Source organism: Cnephaeus nilssonii (assembly GCF_951640355.1).
Source record: "Cnephaeus nilssonii genome assembly, chromosome: 8".
Classification (NCBI taxonomy): domain Eukaryota; kingdom Metazoa; phylum Chordata; class Mammalia; order Chiroptera; family Vespertilionidae; genus Cnephaeus; species Cnephaeus nilssonii.
In genome coordinates, this window is record NC_137079.1 from 42,964,285 (window position 1) to 42,988,268 (window position 23,984).

The window sequence follows — 23,984 nt, forward strand, 5'->3', positions numbered from 1 at the left end:
CTCCCCCTTTCTTTCTAAAACCAATAAATAATTTTTTAAAAAAATTACTAAATGTACTTCTACAGTACTGATTTGATAAAACTCAAATTTTTAATGATAAGCCACTTAACTTTGTCTCATACGAGTTCAAACTTATCAGTTGAAATTAATGAGAAATATTTTGTTTGTTTGCGTGTTTGTTAATCCTCACCAGAGCACGTTTTTCAATTAATTTTTAGGGAGAGTGGAAGGGAGAGGGAAAGTCAGAGAGAAACATTGATGTGAGAGAAACACATCGATTGATTGCCTCCTGCACAAGCCTTGACCACGGCCCAGGCAGGGGAGGAGTCTTCAACCAAGGCACGTGCCCTTGACAAGAACCCTTTGGTCCACAGGCCAGTGCTCTATCCACTGAGCAAAACCGGCTAGGGCAAGAGAAAGATTTTAATAATTTCATCTAGTTTAACATTCTTTTTCACTTTTTTTTTTAATCCTCACCTGAGGACATGTTTTTATTGATTTTAGAGAGAGAAGAAAGAAGAGGGAGAGGGAGAGAGAAACATTGATGTGGGAGAGAAACATCCATCAGTTGCCTCCCATACGATACCCTACTGGGGATTGAACTCACAACTTGGGCATGTGCCCTGACCGGGAATCAAACCTGCAACCTTAGCATATCAGGGCGACACACTAACCAACTGAGCCACATCGGCCAAGGCTCTTTTTCACTTCTTAAATTTTTTAAAATATGTTTTTATTGATTTTTTTTTTTAGAAGAAGGGAGAGGGGGAAACAGACAGACAGGCAGACAGACGTTGATGTGAGGCAGAAAACATCAATTGGCTGCCTCCTGCATGCATCCCGACTAGGAGTCGAGCCCCAAACCTGGGCATGTGCCCTGACTGGGAATCAAACTTGCCACCTTTCAGAACATGGGGACAATGCCCAACCAAATGAGTCACACTGGCCAGGGCTCTTTTTCACTTTTTTTTAATGTTTCTTTAATTATACTTGAGGATTTAATGAATTGTTACTTATATAGGGTGGGGGAAAGGTAAGTTTACACTTGTTTGTGTGGAAAATAATACAATAATTAATAATACAAGAATCAACTCTGTTTTGAGTACTTAGAACTGTAAACCTACTTTCGTCCCACCCTATATTAAGTACTAACAATCTTTGTATGATATAGTGCTTTTGATTTTTAAATAGTTGAAAATGAAATGTGAAGCTATAATAATAAAAATTGTATATAAATTGAAGAAAATATAAATTTTATTTAATTGAAAATTATGTTGCTATTATGTTAGTGATTAAAGACAGTGAACCTTGTTGGAAAAGAAAATACTTTTCATATTCAATTTTGAGTTAACCAAATTGCTTTTTTTTCTGTCACTTAGAAGTTATGTGCACAAAGTGCCACAGGAAATTTAAATTCTTTTTCTGTGATAATATATGTGTATAGATAGGAATATAATATATATACATTATATATATTATATTCCTATCTATAATAATAAAAGCGTAATATGCTTATTAGACCAGATGACCTTCCAGACGAAGCCGGGGCTGTGAGGGAAGCCTGGGTCCTGGATGCCAGAGGGAAGCCCGGGTCCCGGATGCCAAAGGGAAGCCCGTGCTGGCAGCCAGGGGAAAGAAGGCCTACTCTTGCATGAATTTCATGCATTGGGCCTCTAGTAAATTATAAAGTGTCATGATATATTTCTCATATGCTCTTTACTTTCAGTTCTTTTAAAAGTTTATGTGGGGTTTTTTGTGTGTGTTTGTTTTTTTCCATTTCAGGCCCAGACCTTATCTTTTTGAAGGGGATCATAAATTTCCTACAAATAAAGAGAACTTACCAGTGATTATTCTCTATGCAGAAATGGGTACCAGATCGTTTGGTAAATTTCACACAGTATTGTCTGAAAAAGCTCAAAATGGAGAAATTCTGTATGTTCTTCGTCATTATATTCAGGTACATGTTTGTTTTATTTAAGATTATTTTGGGTATAAAAATACATTTCATGATCTTACTAGATTTTACATAATAATTTCCATTAGGAATGTAATTTAAAGATTTTTTAAAACTGACACAACTATCACACTAGCACAATACCCTCACGTTCCGACCATTCATATTGTACCAAATGGCAAGATTTCATTCTTTTTTAAGGCTGAATAATATTCCATTTTATACACACACTACATTTTCTTTATACATTCATCCATTGATGGACAAGTAGATTATTCACATATTTGGCTATTTTAAGTAATGCTGCAGTAAACATGGGGTTGCATATATCTTTCCTAGATAGTGCTTTCACTTCCTTGTGATATATACTCACAAGTAGAATTGCTGGAGTATATGAGAGTTCTATTTAGCTCGATTTGTAATTGTTTGAGGAACCATTATATCTTTTCTATACTGGCAACAGCAATTTCTATTCCCAACAGTGCACAAGGGTTCCCTTTGCTCTACATCCTCACCAAAACTTATCTCTTTTTTTTAATAACAGCCATTCTAACAGCTGTTGTGATATCTCATTGTAGTTTTGATTTACATTTTCCTGATAACTAGTGATATTGAGCATTTTTTCATGTACCTGTTGGCTATTTGCATGTTTCCTTTAGAAAAATGTCTATTCAGGTCCTTTGCCTGAATTGGACTGGGATTTTTGTTTGTTTTGCTATTGAGTTGCATGAGTTCCTTATATATTTTGGATATTAACCCCTTATCAGATATATGATTTGCAAATATTTTTCCCTATTGCATAGGTTGCCTTATTTTGTTAGTTTCCTTTTCTCTGCAAAGGATTTTAGTTTGATGTGGTTCCCCTTGTTTACTTTTGCTTTTATTGCCTTTTTTTTTTTTTTTTTTATCAAATCCAAGTAATTGCCAATTATAAAGAAAACAAATTCTGGGAATGCAATGTACAGCATGGTGACTATAGTTAACAATAATGTATTATATATTGGAAAGTTGCTAAGAGAGTAGATCTTAAAAGTCTCATCACAAGAAAAAAACAACTGTATGTGGGGTATGGATGTTAACTAAACTTAATGTGGTGATCATTTCATAATATACATATACATAGATCAAAACATTATGTTATATAACTTACTTATATAGTGTTATATGTCAATTATATCAGAATAGGAATGGAAGTTGGAGATTGAGAAAGATAAACATATATCTTTTTAAAACGATGTCTCCCAAGTGATTCTAATATGGCCCCAGAAGGTATGCTCATCTATTGAGAATCAGTGTCCCTAGTTATTCTTTGGAGAATATGACTATTAAATATACTTCTGTAAAATCATACTGGCTACTTTATCATACTGAAACTCTCTGGGCACTTTGTAACATCAAATTATAGCCTTCCATTTAATGAGTGAAATATTGTGCAATCAAAATAGTTATATTGTCAGTCTAATCAACATGTAATTTTAATAAAAATAGACTTATTTATGATACTTTTTGAACAGATACATTTTTGTGTGGAAAGAAGAAATAGAATACAGATTTTTTTTCACCAGTTGATTTAGCCTATGAGCATTTTTGGTTTGCAAACCTGAATTTATTAAACTATAATTCAAATTTTATATTAATACATTTTCATATGGAGAAAGTAAATATGGATTTAATAAACATTTATCTTTATAACTGAGGAACTAATAATACTCCAGAACTTATCATGGAAATTGGTTATGTGAAATTACATTTCTTTTATGAACTGTAAGAAAATATGTGGACTTAGAGCTTTGGTTCACTTAGCCACCAACTGATTGTCTTTGTGGGTGGATAGTCACAGTGTATTTTTAAATTGAGCTGTATAAAATTGAAAAGACTTTAAAAGATTTTCAACTTCGTCAGATTACTATAATTATAAACAACCTAGTTTTCTCATGCTATCTTTCATTATAGCATATGCCTGAAAAATTAGCAAATTAAATTTTAGTGTGGGCAGCAGTATTAGATACTTGTCTGCATATCTGAAACTAATTCTTACATCATCTTATTTGGAAATAGAACAGTCCAGGAATAGTCACTCTGGTAATATACTTACCATTTTTAAAACTGAGGAAGAACTTTAGAGGGGAAAGAAGAGAATGAAAAGAATAATATGCTTGTAAGATTCTCCTTCCCTCTGATTTCTGCCTCTTCCTCTGTCATGTTTAGGGTTGCAAAATTACCCCTATGCAAACCTGAATTAAGCAAAGACACAGAACATTTTCAAGGAACTTTGCTGAGTGCTAGGTTAAACTGGTTTCCTAACCTTTGAAAGAATATGCCAAATTATAATGATTGTAGCACAACTGATAAGAATTTCAGTCCAGAAGCTATAAAGAAACTTAGACATCTTCAACAATATTATGTATATGCATTCAGCTTGCTTACCTTTAGAAAAAAAGATGGTGACTTCTCTTCCTTGATAAAGTACATTTAATATTTGTCCTTTATTGGAAGGGGGAAATGAGATACCAAAATTCTGATTTTAAATTCTTCAGATAACTCAGTTTTAGGCAATTGTTACCCTTTATTGCAAGAATAGATAAAAATTTGTGGCATTTGGTATATTTCAGTCATTGAGAAATAATGGAGAAAAATTTAATCAGGCTGTTCAAGGCACTGAGTTTTTTTTGTCTCCTTTGTGTCTACTTTCCAGTATTTGCTTTTGGCAACACTTCAGTTGTTCTACATCTAGAAAACTAGCAAATGAATGCCATTTGCTGATTTAGCAAATCTTCTGTGGTTCCCAAAAACAGTACAGTTTTATTGACACTTGATTGTATTAGATCCTTGTTAATTAACTCATGGGGGAGAGAGGAAGGTACCAGGGTAAAATAAGAAAATATAAGATATATTTTCATCATAAAAGAGAAATTAAAACAGTATAGTCATGACAAAGCTTTTAGAAAGAAGTTGTCATCAACCAAATCCTTGATAGACTGTCCAGAGAGAGTGTAAATATCCCCCAAGTAATTTTTATAGAGATTTAAATATTTTATTAGTAATTTACCCTAATATCCTAATACACAGTTATACTGAAATGAAAACAAGATATTAGAGTATTTTCTCTTTTTTTAAAAAAAAAATCTATGTTTGAACAGAAACCAACCTCACGGAAAATGTACTTATCTGGATATGGTGTGGAGTTAGCAATTAAGAGTACAGAATACAAAACACTGGATGATACTCAAGTTAAAAGTAAGTTTTCTCTCTGTATTTGAGTAGAATGAAAATTTGGAGGCTTATATCCTTTTGTTTTTAAAAAATTTTCATAACTAAAATTCTCGTGTTAAAAGAGGCTGTTGACGGGGTAGACATATTTTTCTTGAGTTTGGAGTTTTGCTTACACCCAATGGATTACCAACCATTTTTAGAAATGTATTTTAAAATGATAACATAAGGCACATTGAGGCATTAGGCAAAAATGCTTATGGTTTCAGGTGACTGGCCCAGGAGCTCTGACATGCCTAATGTGCCCAGCCACCCACCAGGGTGAGAGTGAGAGGGCTAAGAGATCAAAGGAGATCAATAGCTCAGTAAATCTGAAATTCATCAGTAACTCATTTGCCTTAGGAATGTTTGTCTGAAGTATTCTATATAATAAAAGCCTAATATGCAAATTATCGCCTTGACCGGGAGTTCGACTGCTCACTATGACATGTGCTGACCACCAGGGGGCGGCACGGAACATGGTGGGCATTGGCGATGCACTGAGACCACTCACTCGCTGGCTACCTGAGGGTGGGGGTGACGGGGATGAAGGTGCAGTGAGAATGCGGGATGTCCGCCGAGCTCACTCTCACTCCTGCTACTCATTCTTGCCATGGCTTGTGCGCCGGAGAAGCCCCCGTGTTCAGGTGCTGGGCACCTGTGAGGAGCCCACCCGCGTGGCCTCTTTCGGGTGAGCTGGGCCATAGCCACTGGGACCACAGGGGCTGATCGGGCTCCCTGTGGGTTCACACAGGAGCCGGTCTGTGAGGCCAGCCAGGAGAGAGTGCACTGCCCGCCCGGCTTCCGTGCAGCGCCGCTGGGTGGCCCAGAGGTCAGCTGGGACCTGCCCTTCCATGCTAGATGCTCACGCTTCAATCGCCGGCCAGGCCATGGACCACACCCATGCACAAATTTCATGCACCAGGCCTCTAGTTTATTTATAATGAAATTAGATTGATGGCATTTTTTATTTTCTTTCTTGAAGTGGGGTGGGGGATATTTGTTTATATGAAGTAGCTTGGTTAGATTTTTGATCTACAAACTAATCTGCTTGTAGTCCTGGGTACTAAATGAATGCTCTAGACAAAGGACTCTGGAGATCAAAGAAAAACTAAAGAAGTTTCATATACTTATGAAAATCTTTTATTACCTCATTCATCAGAAATTTATATCTTATTCTTCATTAAGAGTTTTAAATTCTTTTATATGCTCTCAGATGTGGCTTCTGCTTCAACTTTGTTTTTCTGTTCAGGATCTGGTCCTGAAAGCCTGCCCTGATGTAGACTTAGCTGTGGCTGCTCCTAATGAATGTGTTCCCAATAAAGATCTGTATTACTGTGATTTAAGTCTTGTTAGTTAAAGAGTTGCTGGAAAAGTATAGTAGAAATAATATTCAGATTTTATACATTTCTATATGGTTACGTATCTACACTAATAAAAGAGAAAGATGCAAATTGACTGTACCTTCGCGACACCCACCAGCCAATCAGGAGTGAGTATGCAAATTAACCCAACAAAGATGGCGGGTTAATTTGCATATGCATGCATCGAGTGGCCGGGGGCATTCCTCACCACCCCAGCCGCTCAGGGCCTCTGGGCAGCGTGGGAAGGCGGGGTCGGAGTGGAAAGAGGCGGCTTCGGGGCCGGAGCAGAAAGGCGGTGCCGGCGCGGAAAGGCAGTGCCGGCAGCCAGGGAAAGGAAGGCCCATTCTTGCACGAATCTTCGTGCATCGGGCTTCTAGTAGTTTTATAATGCTATATAATTTGGTACCTTATTTAAGTCATTTTATTTAATGCCTACTCTTTTTTAAGACATATGTAACATATACTAGTATAGTAACATAAGGCATTTTCAACCTTTCTTTGAGCTTGTAGAATTTTCTTTAAAAAGTGAGGTGATGTCAGGCTGGTGTAGGTCAGTGGATTGAGCATTGTCCCGTGCACCAGGAGGCAAGGTTTGATTCCTGGTCAGGGCACATGCTGGGCTTTTGGGCTCAATCCCCAGTAGGAGGCATGCAGGAGGCAACTGATCAATATTTCTCTTTCATCACTGTTTCTATCTCTCTCCCTTCTCTCTCTAAAAACATACACGATAAAAACATAATAAATAATAATGAAAAATGAGGTGATCACATGTATTATCTATATTACATATATTATCTATATTACAAATTACATACTAAATTCTGTCATCACCCTTTTATATGTATACTAGAGGCCCAGTGCACGGATTCATGCACCAGTGGGGTCCCTCGGCCTGGCCTGTGGGGATTGGCCTGAAACTGGCTCTCTGACATCCCCCAAAGGGTCCCAGATTGTGAGAGGGTTCAGGCCAGGCTGAGAGACCCCGCCAGTACACAATTGGGGCCAGGGAGGGACCACAGGAGAGCTCCAGGGCGTGTCCGGCCCATTTCGCCCAGTCCTGATCAGCTGGACCAAAGCAGCAAGTTAACCTACCAGTGGAAGCATTTGCCCCCTGGTAGTGAGTGCACATCATAGCAACTGGTCAAATGGTCAAACAAATGGTCAGACACTTAGCATATTAGGCTTTTATTATATAGGATTTAGAATATATTGTCTCTCCATTCTAGTTGCCACTCCTTTAGTTCAGTTCTTTTTTTCCTCTGTGTACATGTATTAGCTTCTAACTGGCCTTCTCTCTGATCTTTGGTCTTCAGTACCCTCAACCCCCAAAACCTCCAAAATAGATTAGTCAGTTTAATCTCCACAGTGCTTTAAGATTGGGTTTCTTGTCATGAAAATCTGACTTTGTGACTTCACTCGTTAAAATCACTTAGTGGCTTCCTGTAACCTCCCTCCTGAATTCAAGCACAGAAGCATAGCAAAGAAAGCTGTTCACACACTGGCTTCTTTCTGCCTTATCACTCTCCCTCGGCCCTCTCATTTATATCATCTGATCCTGCAACACTAAACTATACAGAATAACTTCATGTTCCCTGGTTACATCCATGTGTGACTCCATGCCAAGCCTTTATGGCCTCTACAGAGTACTTTCATCTCTTTGCATTTGCCATTCCTTTTGGTGACACCTTCCTCCTTTATCCCACCTCTTTCATTTCATCTAAGGCCTACTCATCTCTTCAGACATACGCCAGTCAGTACCTCTGAGATGGTTGCCTGTTTTCTTGTTTTGTCAGAGGATGGTTTTTCCTTTTCTATATTCCATAGGGCCTGTGCTTTCTTTCAGAAAAGTTTCACACACTCTATTAAAATTGTTTATTTGTCTCTCTCCTTTCCACCAAGTGGAGTTTGTGTCTCTATTTCTGGGGTCTATCCCAGCAGGCATTAGGCATCATAGTAGCCAGTCAATATATTTGCTTGATGAATGAAAAGGAGGGAAAGGAAGACTACATCAAAGCACCAAAGGTTTTTTGTTGTAGTTCTAGAGATCCAGACCTTCATAAGAGTAAGGAAGGAGTTTACTTGATGAGCTCTGACAGACTCTGTTAGAGAGCAACCCTATGCTGTAAGAAGTCACAAATTCTTATAATCCCAAATGCCTTTTGTATATACCACTCAGTGCACTTGGTAAGTGCAGTTATTGGTAAGTAAAGAAGAAGTGAGGGTAAGGGATAGGAATATAAAACATTACATCTTTATATTTTGAGACCATGAGTTTTTTTCTAAAGATTTCTTGATTATTTTTAAAGGCATGAGAAATGTGCAAGAACTATATTTATTAGGGCTTGGATCTCTTTCCTGGTTTAAGATCTCAATTCAAGATTTGTTTCAGGCCCTTTGGTTTATCATTCTGGTTATAAAACAGAACATTTTTTAATGGTTAACTATTTAATAAAGCCCATTTAAAAAGAGAGTGCACAAAATCTCATTCTGGATTCTGGTAGAGTCCTTCACCCACAGAGCGAATGTAATCTTTCTTGGGTGCAGCACTCTCCTCTTTATGGCATTAGCCTGGGGGAATGGAATAGCTCCACTCACTAGACTCCCAGTGGCCCCATCCTTTGGAGCTTGCACCCTGCTGAAGAGTCAACTACCCATGCCAGAGTGTAGTGGTCCAGGCAGACTCAGGGGGTATTAGTGACTGAGTTGTATGGCTTTGGAGCCATTGCAATGCCCCACACTTTCCTGTGAACCTGAGCTTGGTAGCCTCCCCAACATGGGAGATCTGCTAGCTCCCCCTTCTGGGCTCCTGGTGGCCCCACCATACGACTCCCACTGGGGCCTCACCCTGCTGAGCTCAGGCTCCAGGCAAACTGTGGGATAGGCTGAGTTGTGTGGTTCTAAGACCTGGACCATTTTTTTCTCCCACACCAGACTGGTGCAGAGCCTTCCCTTAGTTTGTTTGGGCCTGATAAACTCTGCTGACCTCACCCTGACAACTCCCTGTGACCCCATCTCACCAAATAGGTTTGTGGGCATACATCAGGGGTACAGCTAGACTTGCTATACCCTAGGACTTTGGCTGAGTGGCCTCATAACCAGCACTGGCACCTTGCTCAAACATGTATCAATCAGGTAAACACCACTCATGCCTACTTGGCGATTCACTGAAAACCTACCTCATGCAACTTGTGTACCACCAGAGGCAGATCTCGGGGTACCTTGGGCCTTTTGTTGACCAGTCCCTGGGCTTGGTGCTGGTGGAAGCCGGCCTTGGTGTGAAGGTTGGTCATTTTCATGCACACCAAGGCCCAGCAGAGGCAACCACAAACTGTGGATTGCTTTGTAACTTCAAACAGGATGCCCAGTGCCACTTACAGGCAACGTCTGGCATTGACCTGCTCCAGCTCCCTACCAAAAGGCCCTGGAACAGATATACCCAGTGGCTTCAGACAACATCTGAGCAGGCTCTAATTGGCCCCACAAGATGCATGTCTAAAGAGAGATTTAAGCAGGCATGAGACCCCGCTGAGGCAAAATATGCTTTGTGTGATCAATACCTATACTGCAGCTCATTCACTGTGGTTGGAGTCAATCCTCAAAATCAGCCAGCCTGAGGGTCCTGCCCACACATTAACAGACCAACAGCAGTCAAGATTCAATTACAACAGAAGGATCACATACCCTGTACAAGGGACATTCCTGGAGCACCCAGCGCATGTGATCAAGGAGAGTGCGCCATTGGGTCCTACAGGATGCCTACTACATAAAGCCATCCTACAGAGACATAGCAGATTGACCTAATACATAGGAACAAACACAAAGAGGCAACAAAAATGGGGAGACAAAGAACATTCCCCAAGTGTAAGAGCTGGAGAAATCTCCACAAAAGAACTAAATGATTTGGAGGCAAACAATTTACCAGATATGGAGTTCCAAAAATGGTTATAGGGATGCTCAAAGAATTTAGTGAGAACTTAACAGCATGAAAAAGAACATAGAAACCATAAAAAAGAAACAGAAATGAAGAATACAATATCTGAAATGAAGAATACACTAGAAGAAATAAATAGTAGGTTACATGAAGCAGAGGATCAAATCAGCAATTTGGAAGACAAGTAGAAACAAACACCCAATCAAAATAAACATCATGGCAACAAACGACAATGAAAACACAACAATCCAAAATCTATGGGACACAGTGAAAGCAGTCTTGAGAGGGAAGAGCCTACTGCAAAAAACAAACAATGGTAATAAATTACCTAACCCTACAACTCAAAGAGTTAGAAATAGAGCAACAAGAAAAGCCCAGTGTAAGCAGAAGGAAGGAAATAATAAAGATTAGAGTGGAGATAAACGACATAGAGACCAAAAACACAATACAAAAGATCAACAAAACCAAGAGCTGGTTCTTTGAAAGGATAAACAAGGTTGATGAACCTCTAGCCAGGCTCACCAAGAAGCAAAGAGAGAGGACCTAAATAAACAAAATCAGAAATGAAAGAGGAGAAATAACAGACACCAGTGAAATACAAAGGATTGTTAAAAAATACTATGAACAACTCTATTCCAACAAACTGGACAACCTGGAGGAAATGGACATATTCCTAGACAAATATAACCTTCCAAAACTCAGGAAGAATCTACACATTTCAATAGGCCAATAACTATGGAAGAAATTGAAGCAGTCATCAAAAAGCTTCCAGCAAACAAAAGCCCAGGGCCAGACGGCTTCACAGGAAGTTATACCAAACATTCAAGGAAGAACTAAAATCTGTCCTCCTCAGACTATTCCAAAAAATTCAAGAGGAAGAAACACTTCCAAGCTCCTTCTATGAAGCCAGCATCACCCTAATACCAAAACCAGATAAAGACAACACAATGAAAAAGAATTACAGGCCAATATCCCTCATGAACATAGATGACAAAATCCTCAACAAAATTCTAGCAAATAGGATCCAGCAGTACATCAGAGAGATCATACACCATGACCAAGTAGGCTTTATCCCAGGGATACAAGGATGGTAAAATATCCGCAAGTCAATAAACATGATACATCACATAAACAAATTGAGAGATAAAAATCACATAGTCATATCAATTGATGCAGAAAAAGCATTTGACAAAATCCAACACCCATTTTTGATAAAAACTCTCAGCAAGGTGGGAATAGAAGGATCATACCTCAACATAATAAAAGCCATATATAATAAACCCACAGCCAACATCATACTCAGTGGGCAAAAACTAAAACCATTTCCCCTAAGAACAGGAACAAGACAGGGATGCCCACTCTCACCACTCCTATTTGACATAGTACTGGAAGTTTTAGCCATTGCAATTAGACAAGAAGAAGAAATAAAAGGCATCCAAATTGTAAAAGAAGAAGTAAAGCTGTCCTTATTTGCAGATGACATGATATTGTATATAAAAACCCCGAAAGACTCCATCAAAAAACTATTAGACTTAATAAATGAATTCGACAATGTAGCGGGATACAAAATTAATGCCAAGAAATCTATGGCATTTCTATACACCAATAGTGAACTTACAGAAAGAGAGACTAAAAAAGCAATCCCATTTACCATCGCACCAAAAAAATTAAGATACCTCGGAATAAACTTAACTAAGGAGGTAAAAGACCTATACGCGGAAAACTACAGGACACTGAAAAAAGAGATAGAGGAAGATGTAAACAGATGGAAGAACATACCATGTTCATGGGTTGGTAGAATCAACATCATTAAAATGTCCATACTACCCAAAGCAATTTATAGATTCAATGCATTCCCCATTAAAATACCAACAGCATATTTCACAGACCTAGAAAGAACTCTCCAAAAATTCATCTGGAATAAAAAAAGACCTCGAATAGCCACAGCAGTCCTGAGAAAGAAGAAAAAAGTAGGTGGGATCTCAATACCAGATTTCAAGCTGTATTACAAAGCCACTGTTCTCAAAACAGCCTGGTACTGGCACAAGAACAGACATATAGACCAATTGAATAGAATAGAGAACCCAGATATCGACCCAAACACTATGCTCAATTAATATTTGACAAAGGAGACATGAACATACAATGGAGTCAAGACAGTCTCTTCAATAAATGATGTTGGGAAAATTGGACAGATACATGCAAAAAAATAAAACTAGACCACCAACTTATACCATACACAAAAATAAACTCAAAATGGATAAAGGACTTAAATAAGAAAAGAAACCATAAAAATACTAGAGGAATCCACAGACAGAGAAATCTCAGACATATGCCGAAGCAATTTCTTCACCGATACTGCTCCTAGGGCAGTGATGGGCAACCTTTTGAGCTTGGTGTGTCAGACTTCGCCAAAAAACTGAGCATAACTCGGGTAGTGTGTCACTTTGAGGAAAAAACATTATTTTGCGATATTTATAGTTTAAATCACATAAATGTATAATTGTTATATATAATTGTATTTAATAAACCAAAAACTAAATATTTAACTTACCTGCTTAGTGACTTCTTTGTTCATCTGTCAGTCGGTTTCTTTTGTTGGTCTTGATATTATTTAGCTTGTGTGGGGTGCCATGAACTAAGATAAGTGAGGGGGAGGGGGAATTCTTTAACCTGCCTATTAGTGACTTTTTTTGTTGCTGAATTTCATTGGCTAAATCTTCAATTGAAGGTTGGTATTTTGTACACTTCAGGCCCAAGAAAGCGCTACTAACTTCATCTGTCAATTTGTTTCTTTTCTTGGTTTTGATATTATTTAACGCTGAGAATAAGGCCTCACAAAAGTATGTAGAGGGAAAATTGTGAGTAAAGCCATTGCTATATTTTTCAGGGTGCTAAAAGTATCTGGTAGTCGGTTCCAGGCACTCCAAATTTCCTGTTCGTAGTGGCACTCCTCTTGATTCTCCAAGCAGCACCTTTCCAGATTCTCAAACTTTGACCTCAAGTCGACAAACACCTGAGCCCAGATACTGTCTTGAAATTCTGCAAGTTGCATCTCCAAATCATCAATTTGCATTCATTGGAAACCATTTAATTCCAAACTACTGTAGACTACTACATCAGGATACTTAATTATTTTCATGGTCTGTTCTAGACTTTTAAATTGACTAAATCTATCACTAAACTGGTCAAGTAACGAGTCTAAAACATGCTGGTACTTCATATGCAAGAGTTCCATTTCATTTTGTACAGCTGCACTGGCCTTCTCAAAATACTTTGTTACTCGAGGAAAATACTTATAAGTTTTAGTTTCTACATCTCGCTTGAAAATTTTAACTTTACTTTCAAAAGCTTTTATGTATCCAAACATAACATCAATACTTTTGCCAAAACCTTGTAACTTTAAGTTCAGTTCATTAATATGAACAGAGAGATCTGTAAAAAACATCAGGGTGTTGACCCACTTATCATCATTAAGCTGAGGAAAGTTTCCCAGATCCTTATCGTCAAAAAATACCTTAATTTCTTCAAAGCACTCCACAAAGCACTCAAGAACTTTGCCTCGGCTCAGCCATATTACATTATTGTACATCAGCAGTCCACTGTAGGTGGAATCAACCTCCAGTAAACGTGCCGAAAATTCTCGCTTGTGAAGGGGGCGAGCAGCTATTAAATTAACTATTTTTGTAAGAACTGACATTAAGTTGTTTAAGTCGGTGAATCCTGCCTTGGCACATAAAGCCTCCTGATGGATAATATTATGAAAAGGCACAATCGGATGTCCAATAGCTTCTGTAAACAATTTGACAAATCCGACTTTTTTCCCCACCATATTTGGTGCCCCAATGCTTAGGTCACGAAATGTTTGTATGAAAACCTTACATATTTCGCTTCCTGATTTACTTGTTGACACTGATACTAACTTCATCAACTCTTCTCTCATTGTGAGACCATCAGAATATTGACCAATAATGGCCAACTGAGCATGTGATGTGACATCAGTACTTTCATCAATAGAGATCGAAAAATATTTACACTTCCTTATGTCTATCTTTAATTGATGTTGTACGTTTGTGTTCAGTCTCATTATTTGGTCATTTATGATATTTCTACTGAGTGGTAACTCAGATATTCTCTTAATAATTGCATATTTATTCTGCATATCGTGAAATAGAACTGGTGCACATCTTAGGAGAGTTTCTTTAATAAATTCTCCCTCACTGAGCGCTTTTCCATGCTGAGCTATAGAGTGAGCAATGCTCAAACTTGCAGATGTTAAATTTGTAGAGCCTTTCATAAATTTAAGGATGGAATTAGATTGGCTCTTACAAAGGTGTAGCTGCCTGGAAGTGTATTCCTTCCTTTCATCCTCACTTTTTTCCAAGAGCTGGGAATGATTAGTTTCAAAATGTCTATTTATATTCCACGTTCTGTTTATTACCGTTTCAGTACATAGAACGCAAAATGATCTGCCATTTTTTTCTATAAAGCCATACATCTCGGTCCATGTCTCTTGAAAGGGTCGGCCACTGCTACTACCATCCCTTTACTTAACCTTAGTTTTTTATTTTTTGGGTTCTCCATCAGGTGGGCAGTGACAGAAGATAGAATTATAGATAGCTTGTTAGGCCTGCAGGCAATTAGGGGTTAACTAACCTAACTAACCACAAAATGGTGCATATAACTTTCTTTTAGGAAAGGGCAGGGTTAATAAGCAGAAATAGGGGTTAATAAGGATGCACAACAGTAATAGTGGTGAAATGGAGTCTGCACTATGGAGCAAGATGGTGTTCCTTATGTGAATTAAAATGGCTGCCGCTATTTCTAACGGCGGGAAACGGCACCTATAGCACGCCACAAACCCTCGCCTCTCCCACCCTCCCCCTCACTTATCTCAGTAATGATGGATTAGAAATCCATGACACCCCAGAACAGTAGATAATGGTTGCTGTGGTTAACTGTTATTTGGTTACTGGTAATGGCAGGGCCCCCAGAGATGCGTCCCCCCGCTGCGTTCCGCTGCTCCCTGCTCTGCCAGCGGAAGTGAAGGCAAAGATCCCGGCTTAACCGGAAGTCCCAGAACTAGACGCTCTGTGCCGGACTTCTGTTGTTTTGGCCTACAGACCTCCGGCACAGAGTGTCTAATAGGGGAGGATGAAACATTTGTGACTAGAGTCTTGAAGATGTTTCATCCTCAGGAGGAGCAAATGTTTTATCCTCGGCATGCGGCCGCCTGAGCGGCCGTGTGTCATCAGAAATGGCTACGCGTGTCAGTGCTGACACGCATGTCATAGGTTCGCCATCATTGTCCTAGGGCAATGGAAGATAAAGAGAAAATAAACAAATGGGACTACATCAAAATAAAGAGCTTTTGCACAGCAAAAGAAACCATCAACAAAACAACAAGAAAGCCCACTGTATGGGAGAACATATTTGCAAATGTTATCACTGATAAAGGTTTAATCTCCAACATCTACAGGGAACTTATACAACTTAATAAAAGGAAGATAAATGATCCAATAAAGAAATGGGCAATGAACCTAAATAGAATCTTTTCGAAAGAAGACAGAAGGAAGGCCAAGGGGCATATGAAAACATGCTCAAAGTCACTAATTATCCAAGAGATGCAAATCAAAACGGCAATGCGGTACCATCTCACACCTGTCAGAATGCCAATCAACAAATCAACAAAAGACATGTGCTGGCAAGGATGCGGAGAAAAAGGAACCCTCGTGCACTGCTGGTGGGAATGCAGACTGGTGCAGCCACTGTGGAGAACAGTATGGAGTTTCCTCCAAAAACTAAAAATGGAACTCCCATTTGACCCAGTAATCCCACTTCTAGGAATATATCCCAAGAAACTAGAAACACCAATCAGAAAGGATATATGTACCCCTATGTTCATAGCAGCCCAATTCACCATAGCTAAGATTTGGAAACAGCCTAAATGCCCATCAGCAGATAAGTGGATTAGAAAACTATGGTACATCTACACAATGGAATACTACACTGCTATAAAAAAGAAGGAATTCTTACCATTTGCAGCAGCATGGATGGACCTGGAGAGCATTATGTTCAGTGAAATAAGCCAGGCATTGAAAGAAAAATACCACATGATCTCACTCATTTATGGAAAATAAAGAACATTATAACCTGATGAACAAAAAGTTAGATACAGAGGCAGTAAACCACCGAACAGACTGTCAAATTAAAGGGAGAAGGCTGGGGAGTGTTGGGGAGGAAGAGATCAACTAAAGGACTTGTATGCATGCATATAAGCACATCCACTGGACACAAGACACTGGTTGGGTGGGTTGAGGGCATGTGACAGTGGGTAGGGGAGGCTGGGGAAAGGTCAATGGGAAAGAAAAGGAGATATATGTACTACCATATGTAATACTTTAAACAATAAAATAAAATCAATAATTAAAAAACACCCAATCAGAGCAACAATAAAGGGGAAAGAATTTTTAAAAATGAGGATAGTTTAAGAGACCTTTGGTACAACATGAAGCGTAACATTTGCATCATAGAGATACCAGAAGAAGAAAGAGAACAAGGGATCAAAAACCTATTTGACGAAATAATGCCTGAAAACTCTAAACTGGTGAAGGAAAAAGACACAGTTCCAGGAGGCTCAGGGAGTCCCAAACAAGATGGACCCAAAGAGGCCTACACCAAGACACATAATAATTAAAATGGCAAAAATTAAAGACAAATAATCTGAAAACCAGCATGGAAGGACCTGTAGAGTATTATGTAAGTAAAATAAGCCAGCCAGAGAAAAGACAGTACCGTATGATTTCATTTATATGTGGAATCTAATGAATCAAAGAAACTAACAAATAAAATAGAGACAGACTCAGAGATAACAGAGAACAGGTTGATAGATGTCAGAGGGGAGGGGTTTGGGGCTGGGTGAAAAAGGTGAAGGGATTAAGCAAAAATCTTATGTGTGGAATCTAATGAGCAAAAACTAGTGAACAAAATAGAAATAGATGCATGGATGCATGGAACAGACTGAGAGCTGTCAGGGGAGAAGAGTTGGAGGGCTGGATGAAAGAAGGTGACTAGATGAAGCAAAAAAACATACATACTGTATAGCACATAGACACAGACCATAGTATGATGATAGCCAGAGGGGAAGAGGGTGGGAGTAGGTGGAGGTGGGCAAAGTAGTGATAAATGGAGACAGAAAGAGACTGCTTTGGGGTATGGGTACGGGATACAGTGTGCAGATGAGGTTTTCTTGAATTGTACATTTGAAACCTGTATGGTGTTTTTTTTTTGTTTTTTTAAACCTGCATGGTTTTGTGAACCAATGTCACCCTAATAAATTCAATTTAAAAACAATAAATAAATAAATAAAGAGTACACAATCAGGAATGCAAGCATGTGCACATGCAGGTATCATTAATCTGATCCATGAAGGAAACACAAAGTAAAACAAATGTCATTCAGTTTTATTTCGAAGTCTCCTGATATTTGATTACATACTGTTTTTCCATTCTGAAAATGTTTTTATTTTATTTTGGTTTGTTTCCCAATTATAGCTGTGACTAATACCACCGTAGAAGGTGAGATTGAAACAAATGAAGTTCAAGGATTTTTCTTTGGGAAACTAAAGTAAGTCTGAAATGAAATAAAATTATATTAATATACTCTTACATGTGCTTTTTATGGGAACTAATTCAATATGCTCTGTTGGCTTATGTTTCACATTTTAAAAATACACATATAATTGTTTTTATTATAAAAGTAATACACAGTTAATACAAAAAAGCACAAAATTGAAAAGTAATCACTAATTCAACAGTGTATGATTAGACAATAGGAATTGAAAATGATCGAAATTATCTCTGGCAAAAAATCTAAATCAAAACTTATAGAATATTTTATAGATATAATGGGTTACAAAAATCATGGTTAATATTTAGCATGAGCCCTAGCCAGTTTGGCTCAGTGAATAGAGCATCAATCAACCTGGGGACCAAAGGGTCCCAGGTTCGATTCCAGTCAAGGGCACGTACCTTGGTTGCAAGTTTCTCCCCAGCCCAGGCCTTGGTCAGGACTCGTGCTGGAGGCAACCTATCGATGTGTTTCTCTCACATTGATATTTCTCTGTGTCTTTCCCTCTCCCTGCCACTCTCTTTAAAAACCAATGGAAAAATATCCTCGGGTGAGGATTTAAAATACATATATATATTTTATGAAAAAAAATCATAATTTTTACTCCTCAAAAGAAGAGAAAATAATTTCTTCCCCTAAATTTCTGTGCTGCAGATTCCCATATTAAAAAGCTTTTAATGTCTCATCTTAATTTCATATCCATGTTTAAGTAAACTTTGAACAATTAAAGTTGTGCCCCCCTTTTTTTCCTGCATTACTGATTGAAGACAAGGAATAGGATGGTGAGTACTCTCTGGATATTCATGAATGGGGATCATTGTAGCTTTATATTTTCTCTTATTTACAAGAAGGGAAAGTTTATGATTCCAATATAAAGGCAAAATTAATGAAAACAAAAGGACTGATTTTATTAATATCTTTAGTTCATGTTTAATATTACATAAAGGACACTTAGGACACTTATCTACTCTGGTGAGTAGATAACCATATAGAGTGAGGAGAACATTTTTGGAGACTATGCTAATTTATACAGATGACTGAGTTACAGCTCTAAACTGTATTGGCCAAGCGGTATACTAGTGGCCTTAAAAAGTTAATGCATCTTGCAAAATGGATTTATTCTAATTAAGGTATTTATTTAGTAGATAACAAAACATTTTTATTTCATTTTTAGCTGTGTCTCAACATCTTAGAATCTATAGTTCTGTTCTTTTTTAAGCATACCTTTTTATGGGAATAAATTGTGCATCCTCCAAAAAGCCTTTGGAATCCTGGGATATTAGTTTTTTTAAGAGGATACACTCAAAGTTAGTTCTTATACTGTTACTCAATTGATTTAGGGAAAAATAATTTTTTCTTTAAGGTATTGTATGAATAATGTATTTTGACCTGAATTACATAAATAAATTTAGCAGTGAAAATTATTGATTATGATTAAATATGAAAAACAATATCTCTGGTAAACTTAATATTACTCCATTACTTAAAATTTTGAGAAATGAGGGGTTAATGTAATTTGTAGTGAATTTTTCTGAAATTTTGTTGCTTTTTCATTATGAGACCAGTCATAGTCAATCTTGATTTATTTTCAATATGTGGTCCTACATTTTAATCAAATCGCAAGATATTGACACTGTAGTATATTTATTTGTTGTTATCTATAAGATTAATGCATTTCTGTATATATGTTCTATATATTTCTTTTCATTTCACTTTTTAATATCTTCATTTCTCTTTACTCCTGAAATTATCTATTTTATAAGTTGTGATGGTAGCTAAAGTATTTTTTAAAAGGAATTCTATTTAAATCTGAAATGGCATCATGGATTTCATGAGAGATAGAAGATTATACTTTAGATTGTATGTATAGTAAAATGTCATTCTACTACATTATTATTTGGCATTCTCTAAAAGATACCTAGATGTGTTTAATATTAGGCAAAATTATCTTATATTTTTTATACATTTTATACATGGAACTTTTCAGAAATCATGTAAGCTCTAAGATTGTATAGGGAGCATTTATGTTTTTCCTTATAAAATATTTTTTATTTTAAACTATAAAAGCAATACTTTTAATTTATAAAATGTTAAAATAAAAAGTATATAACATAAAAACTAATAATTTAGCCCTCACCCTTAGGACCCTTTTAGGTAATGTTAGCATGTTAACAATTGAGAGAGGTTTTTTTGTTTTGTTTTATATATTGACAAAAATAGACATATATCTCCCTCCTTATTTATTTTTAAGTTCTGTGGATATGGTTGCATCATGATTTATTCTTTTAATGATGAACTATTAGTTTGTAACTAATTTGGAAGAGTTAATTTCAAAAGCATACTACTTAAATAGTGATTTATAGTAGGTGATGATAATTAACATTACTTACTACTTTAATGCAGAGAAAGATACTCAGATCTCAGAGATAATCTGACAGCATTCCAGAAATACCTGATTGAGAGTAGCAAAGAAATGATGCCTTTGAAAGTCTGGGAACTACAAGGTATAGTATTCTACTTTAACATAGCAGTTTGGTAACTGATCTCTGTTTTATTAAATAAGCTTTTATATAACATGATGACATAAATTATTTTATAGAAAGAAATAATTATTATGATGTAAATAATATAAATTATTACATTACTTCTTGTGAAAATAAATATTTAATAAAAATGTTATCCATCAAGCAAATTATATTTTTTATGTCTATAAGACTTAAAATTATATGAAGTGTAGTTATTTGATATTATCTAATCATTTTTAAAGTGTACACTGATTTATCTATATTAAATCACATTTCATGGAATCTATAACATTGATTAAAAATCCTAACTAGTAGGTCAGGAGAAATCACATCTAATCATTAGTTTTCTTCTATTTAAAATTTGGATCTTAATAGACTGACTATTGCATGTTTTACTATTCGCTTAGAACAGCTTCTGTGCTGGCATCCCATAAGCAGATATTTTATGGCCAAAATTTAGTTTGGATTGAACAATAACTCTTTTCAGCTTGTACTTTTTTATTATTTGTAATTTTTAGTAGGTAATGGGGTCGTGTTTTTCTGTGTGATCCATAACTTTCATCACATCTCTCATCAACTTTTAAAACTTTATAACAGCTTATTGAGATACTAGAGGCCCGGTGCACAAAATTCGTGCACAGAGGGGGGGTGTCCCTCAGCCCAGCCTGTACCCTCTCCAATATGGGACCCCTGGAGGGATGTCCGACTGCCCGTTTAGGCCCAATCCTGGTGGGTTTTAGTATATTTTCAGAATTTTTAACTGTCACCACAGTAAATTTAGAGTATTTTCATCACTCCAAAGAGAAAGTAATGTACATGTTAACAGTCACTCTCATTTCTCCCAATTCCTCCAGCTGTAGGCAAGCCCCAGTCTACTTTCTTTTCCTTCAAAATGTACTCCAAGGGATCCATATTTTAGAAATTATAGTTGACAGAGTGCTTTTGAAGGCTTGTAAACAGAGAATACGCATAGTCAGCTTACTTTTAATTAACCTTCGTAGTCTCTGTTTAAGGGATTTGAATGGACTAGAAACAAAAAACCTAATTAAGACGTCACTGAAGTAGTGTAATGAGGGGTTGAACCATGACTATGGTAGAGGAATCGAAAGGAGAGCTGGATTTGGCAAATATTTAGGAGATAAAAGGAGTTAAAAATGGCATTAACCCTTTGCACTCGCTTGCTTTTTTTCTCGATTCCTTTATTCTAATGCTAACCGTGTCGAGTCACACTCGACATCCGAGTGCAAAAGGTTAATATTTACAGCTTTGAGAGAATATAAAGCCTGGAAGCAGGTTTGTGTGTTGAATATAGGGCCCAGAAATGAGACTGGCATTACAATGATTGACTTAAAAGTGATTGTGACATATCCAGATGACAAGGGCTAGTTGTGGGGTGAATATAAAGTCCTTAAGCTAAAAGGAGAGGATTTTAAAAGTTGAAAATCATAGCATCAAGTTGTTTAAAAGGAGGGGGTGCTAACTGAAAGTGGAGTGTGACCAAATCAGTGTACAAGGAAGGGTGCTGTGGTGCTCATCTCCGTGTGGACAGTGGGTCCCATGAGGAAAACATGGTGGGAGGATGAGAATGGAAGAGTACATTATAAAGCTAAGGAAACACATGCTCAAGAAAGAGAGAGTGATCAATACCTTTTCTCCTTTTCTTTCTTTTTTGATTGATTTAACACAATTTATTGAGTGTCTGCTAGGTTTCAGCCATGTCCCTACATCCATGGTTTCATAATTTTGAGCTGAGACCTACATAGTAGTAAATATACTTTACATTGAGACTCATACACAAGTGTATAATGTCTGAATACTTAAGTATTCTCAAAACCAAAAAAAAAAAAATCTTCAGCATACAGTATGTATGTTTACTACATTTTATCTACTCCAACAAAACTTTCTTTTATTCTACTATATTTCATTAGAAAAAAAACTTCACATTACTCATTAACTTGATTTCACTGTTACTCATGGGTTCCAGCTGACATTTTGAAAAATATTAAATTCAGAAGATAAAATGAAGAGTTAAAACAGATAACCATGTTTCCTTCAAAGGATCTTAGATAAACAGAATAATTTCAAAAACCAATATAGAAAGTACCATTTTAAGTGCTGCCAAGTAAAGATACATAGATTATGAAGGGTATATGCCAAGAAGATCTTAATTGGTGTGGTGGGGGTAGGGAAAAGGGAACAGAGAGGGGAGGCTTTCTCCAGAGTGATGATTGAATTGAAATTTGAGAAGGGTTTGGAATAAATTTGAAGGTGGGTTATTTAGAGAAAATATAAAAAAATCTTTGTGAGATGTTGAATATGGAATGGCAGGGAGAAGGAGATATCAAGAACAACAGCTAACCCTAGCCGGTTTGGCTCAGTGGAAAGAGCATCGGCCTGTGGACTGAAGGGTCCCAGGTTTGATTCCGGTCAGGGGCATGTGCCTTGGTTGCGGGCACATCCCCAGTGGGGGGGTGTGCAGGAGGCAGCTGATCGATGTTTCTCTCTCATCGATGTTTCTGGCTCTCTATCCCTCTCCCTTCCTCTCTGTAAAAAGCAATAAAATATATATTTTTAAAAACAGAACAACAGCTATATTCATGGTTTGCCCAACTGGAGGGACAATTTTGTGGTGATATTTGCTGAAAATAGAAGACTAAAGAGTACCAGGTTTGGGCAAAGATGAAGCGGGACTATCACAATTTCAACATGCTGCAGTTGAAGTTTCCAAGTGGTAAAACCAAGAAGGCATTTAAAATAGGGGTCTGGATTTTAGAGTCAAAGTGTAGGCCTTAAGTAGCAATTTATGAATCATCTAGGTATGGAACAATTTAGACAAAAGCAAAAATGTTAATAGAATCTGTTACTTAATTTCTTGTTATTTGCACTCTGATTTCATAAGTGAATTTTCAGGGGCTTTCAAATAAATTACATTAGAAAATTGGTCATGTGAAAGGGAAGTACACTCATGTTATAAGAAGTTTTAGAAGACTAGTTGTGCTATCAACCTGAGTAAAAGATAGTTGTCCATGGTCATAGTAATTAATGATGGTGATTAATGATGATAAAAATATTAGCCAATACTATGTGTTTAGTACAGTAATGGGCTCATTATATGCATTATCCTAATTTTTTAAATTCATAAAATATAGATATCCCACTCTCCCAGAAGAGGAAATTTCAAGAAATGGACACACAAAATAATTAAGCACATATCAAAAATACCTAAAACAAGCAGGTCTATCTCATTTTAGAGCCTAAATTCTTCCTCTACCACTATATTGTACTTTTTTTGGTATAACATTGTGCAGCCAAATGCTGTTATGCAACATCTT

The 23,984-nt window shown here is 37.1% G+C and overlaps 1 protein-coding gene across 2 annotated transcripts in view; it reads left to right on the forward strand.

Annotated features, from left to right (window-relative positions):
• The window catches only part of UGGT2 (UDP-glucose glycoprotein glucosyltransferase 2), a 166,921-nt gene that overhangs the window by 10,247 nt on the left and 132,690 nt on the right, over nt 1-23,984 (forward strand). For both annotated transcript variants that reach the window (XM_079778742.1, XM_079778741.1), the window contains exons 5-8: nt 1,783-1,957; nt 5,095-5,191; nt 18,052-18,124; nt 20,531-20,631. In XM_079778742.1, coding sequence (XP_079634868.1) covers nt 1,783-1,957; nt 5,095-5,191; nt 18,052-18,124; nt 20,531-20,631 — 446 coding nt within the window. The remainder of the gene's footprint in view (nt 1-1,782; nt 1,958-5,094; nt 5,192-18,051; nt 18,125-20,530; nt 20,632-23,984) is intronic.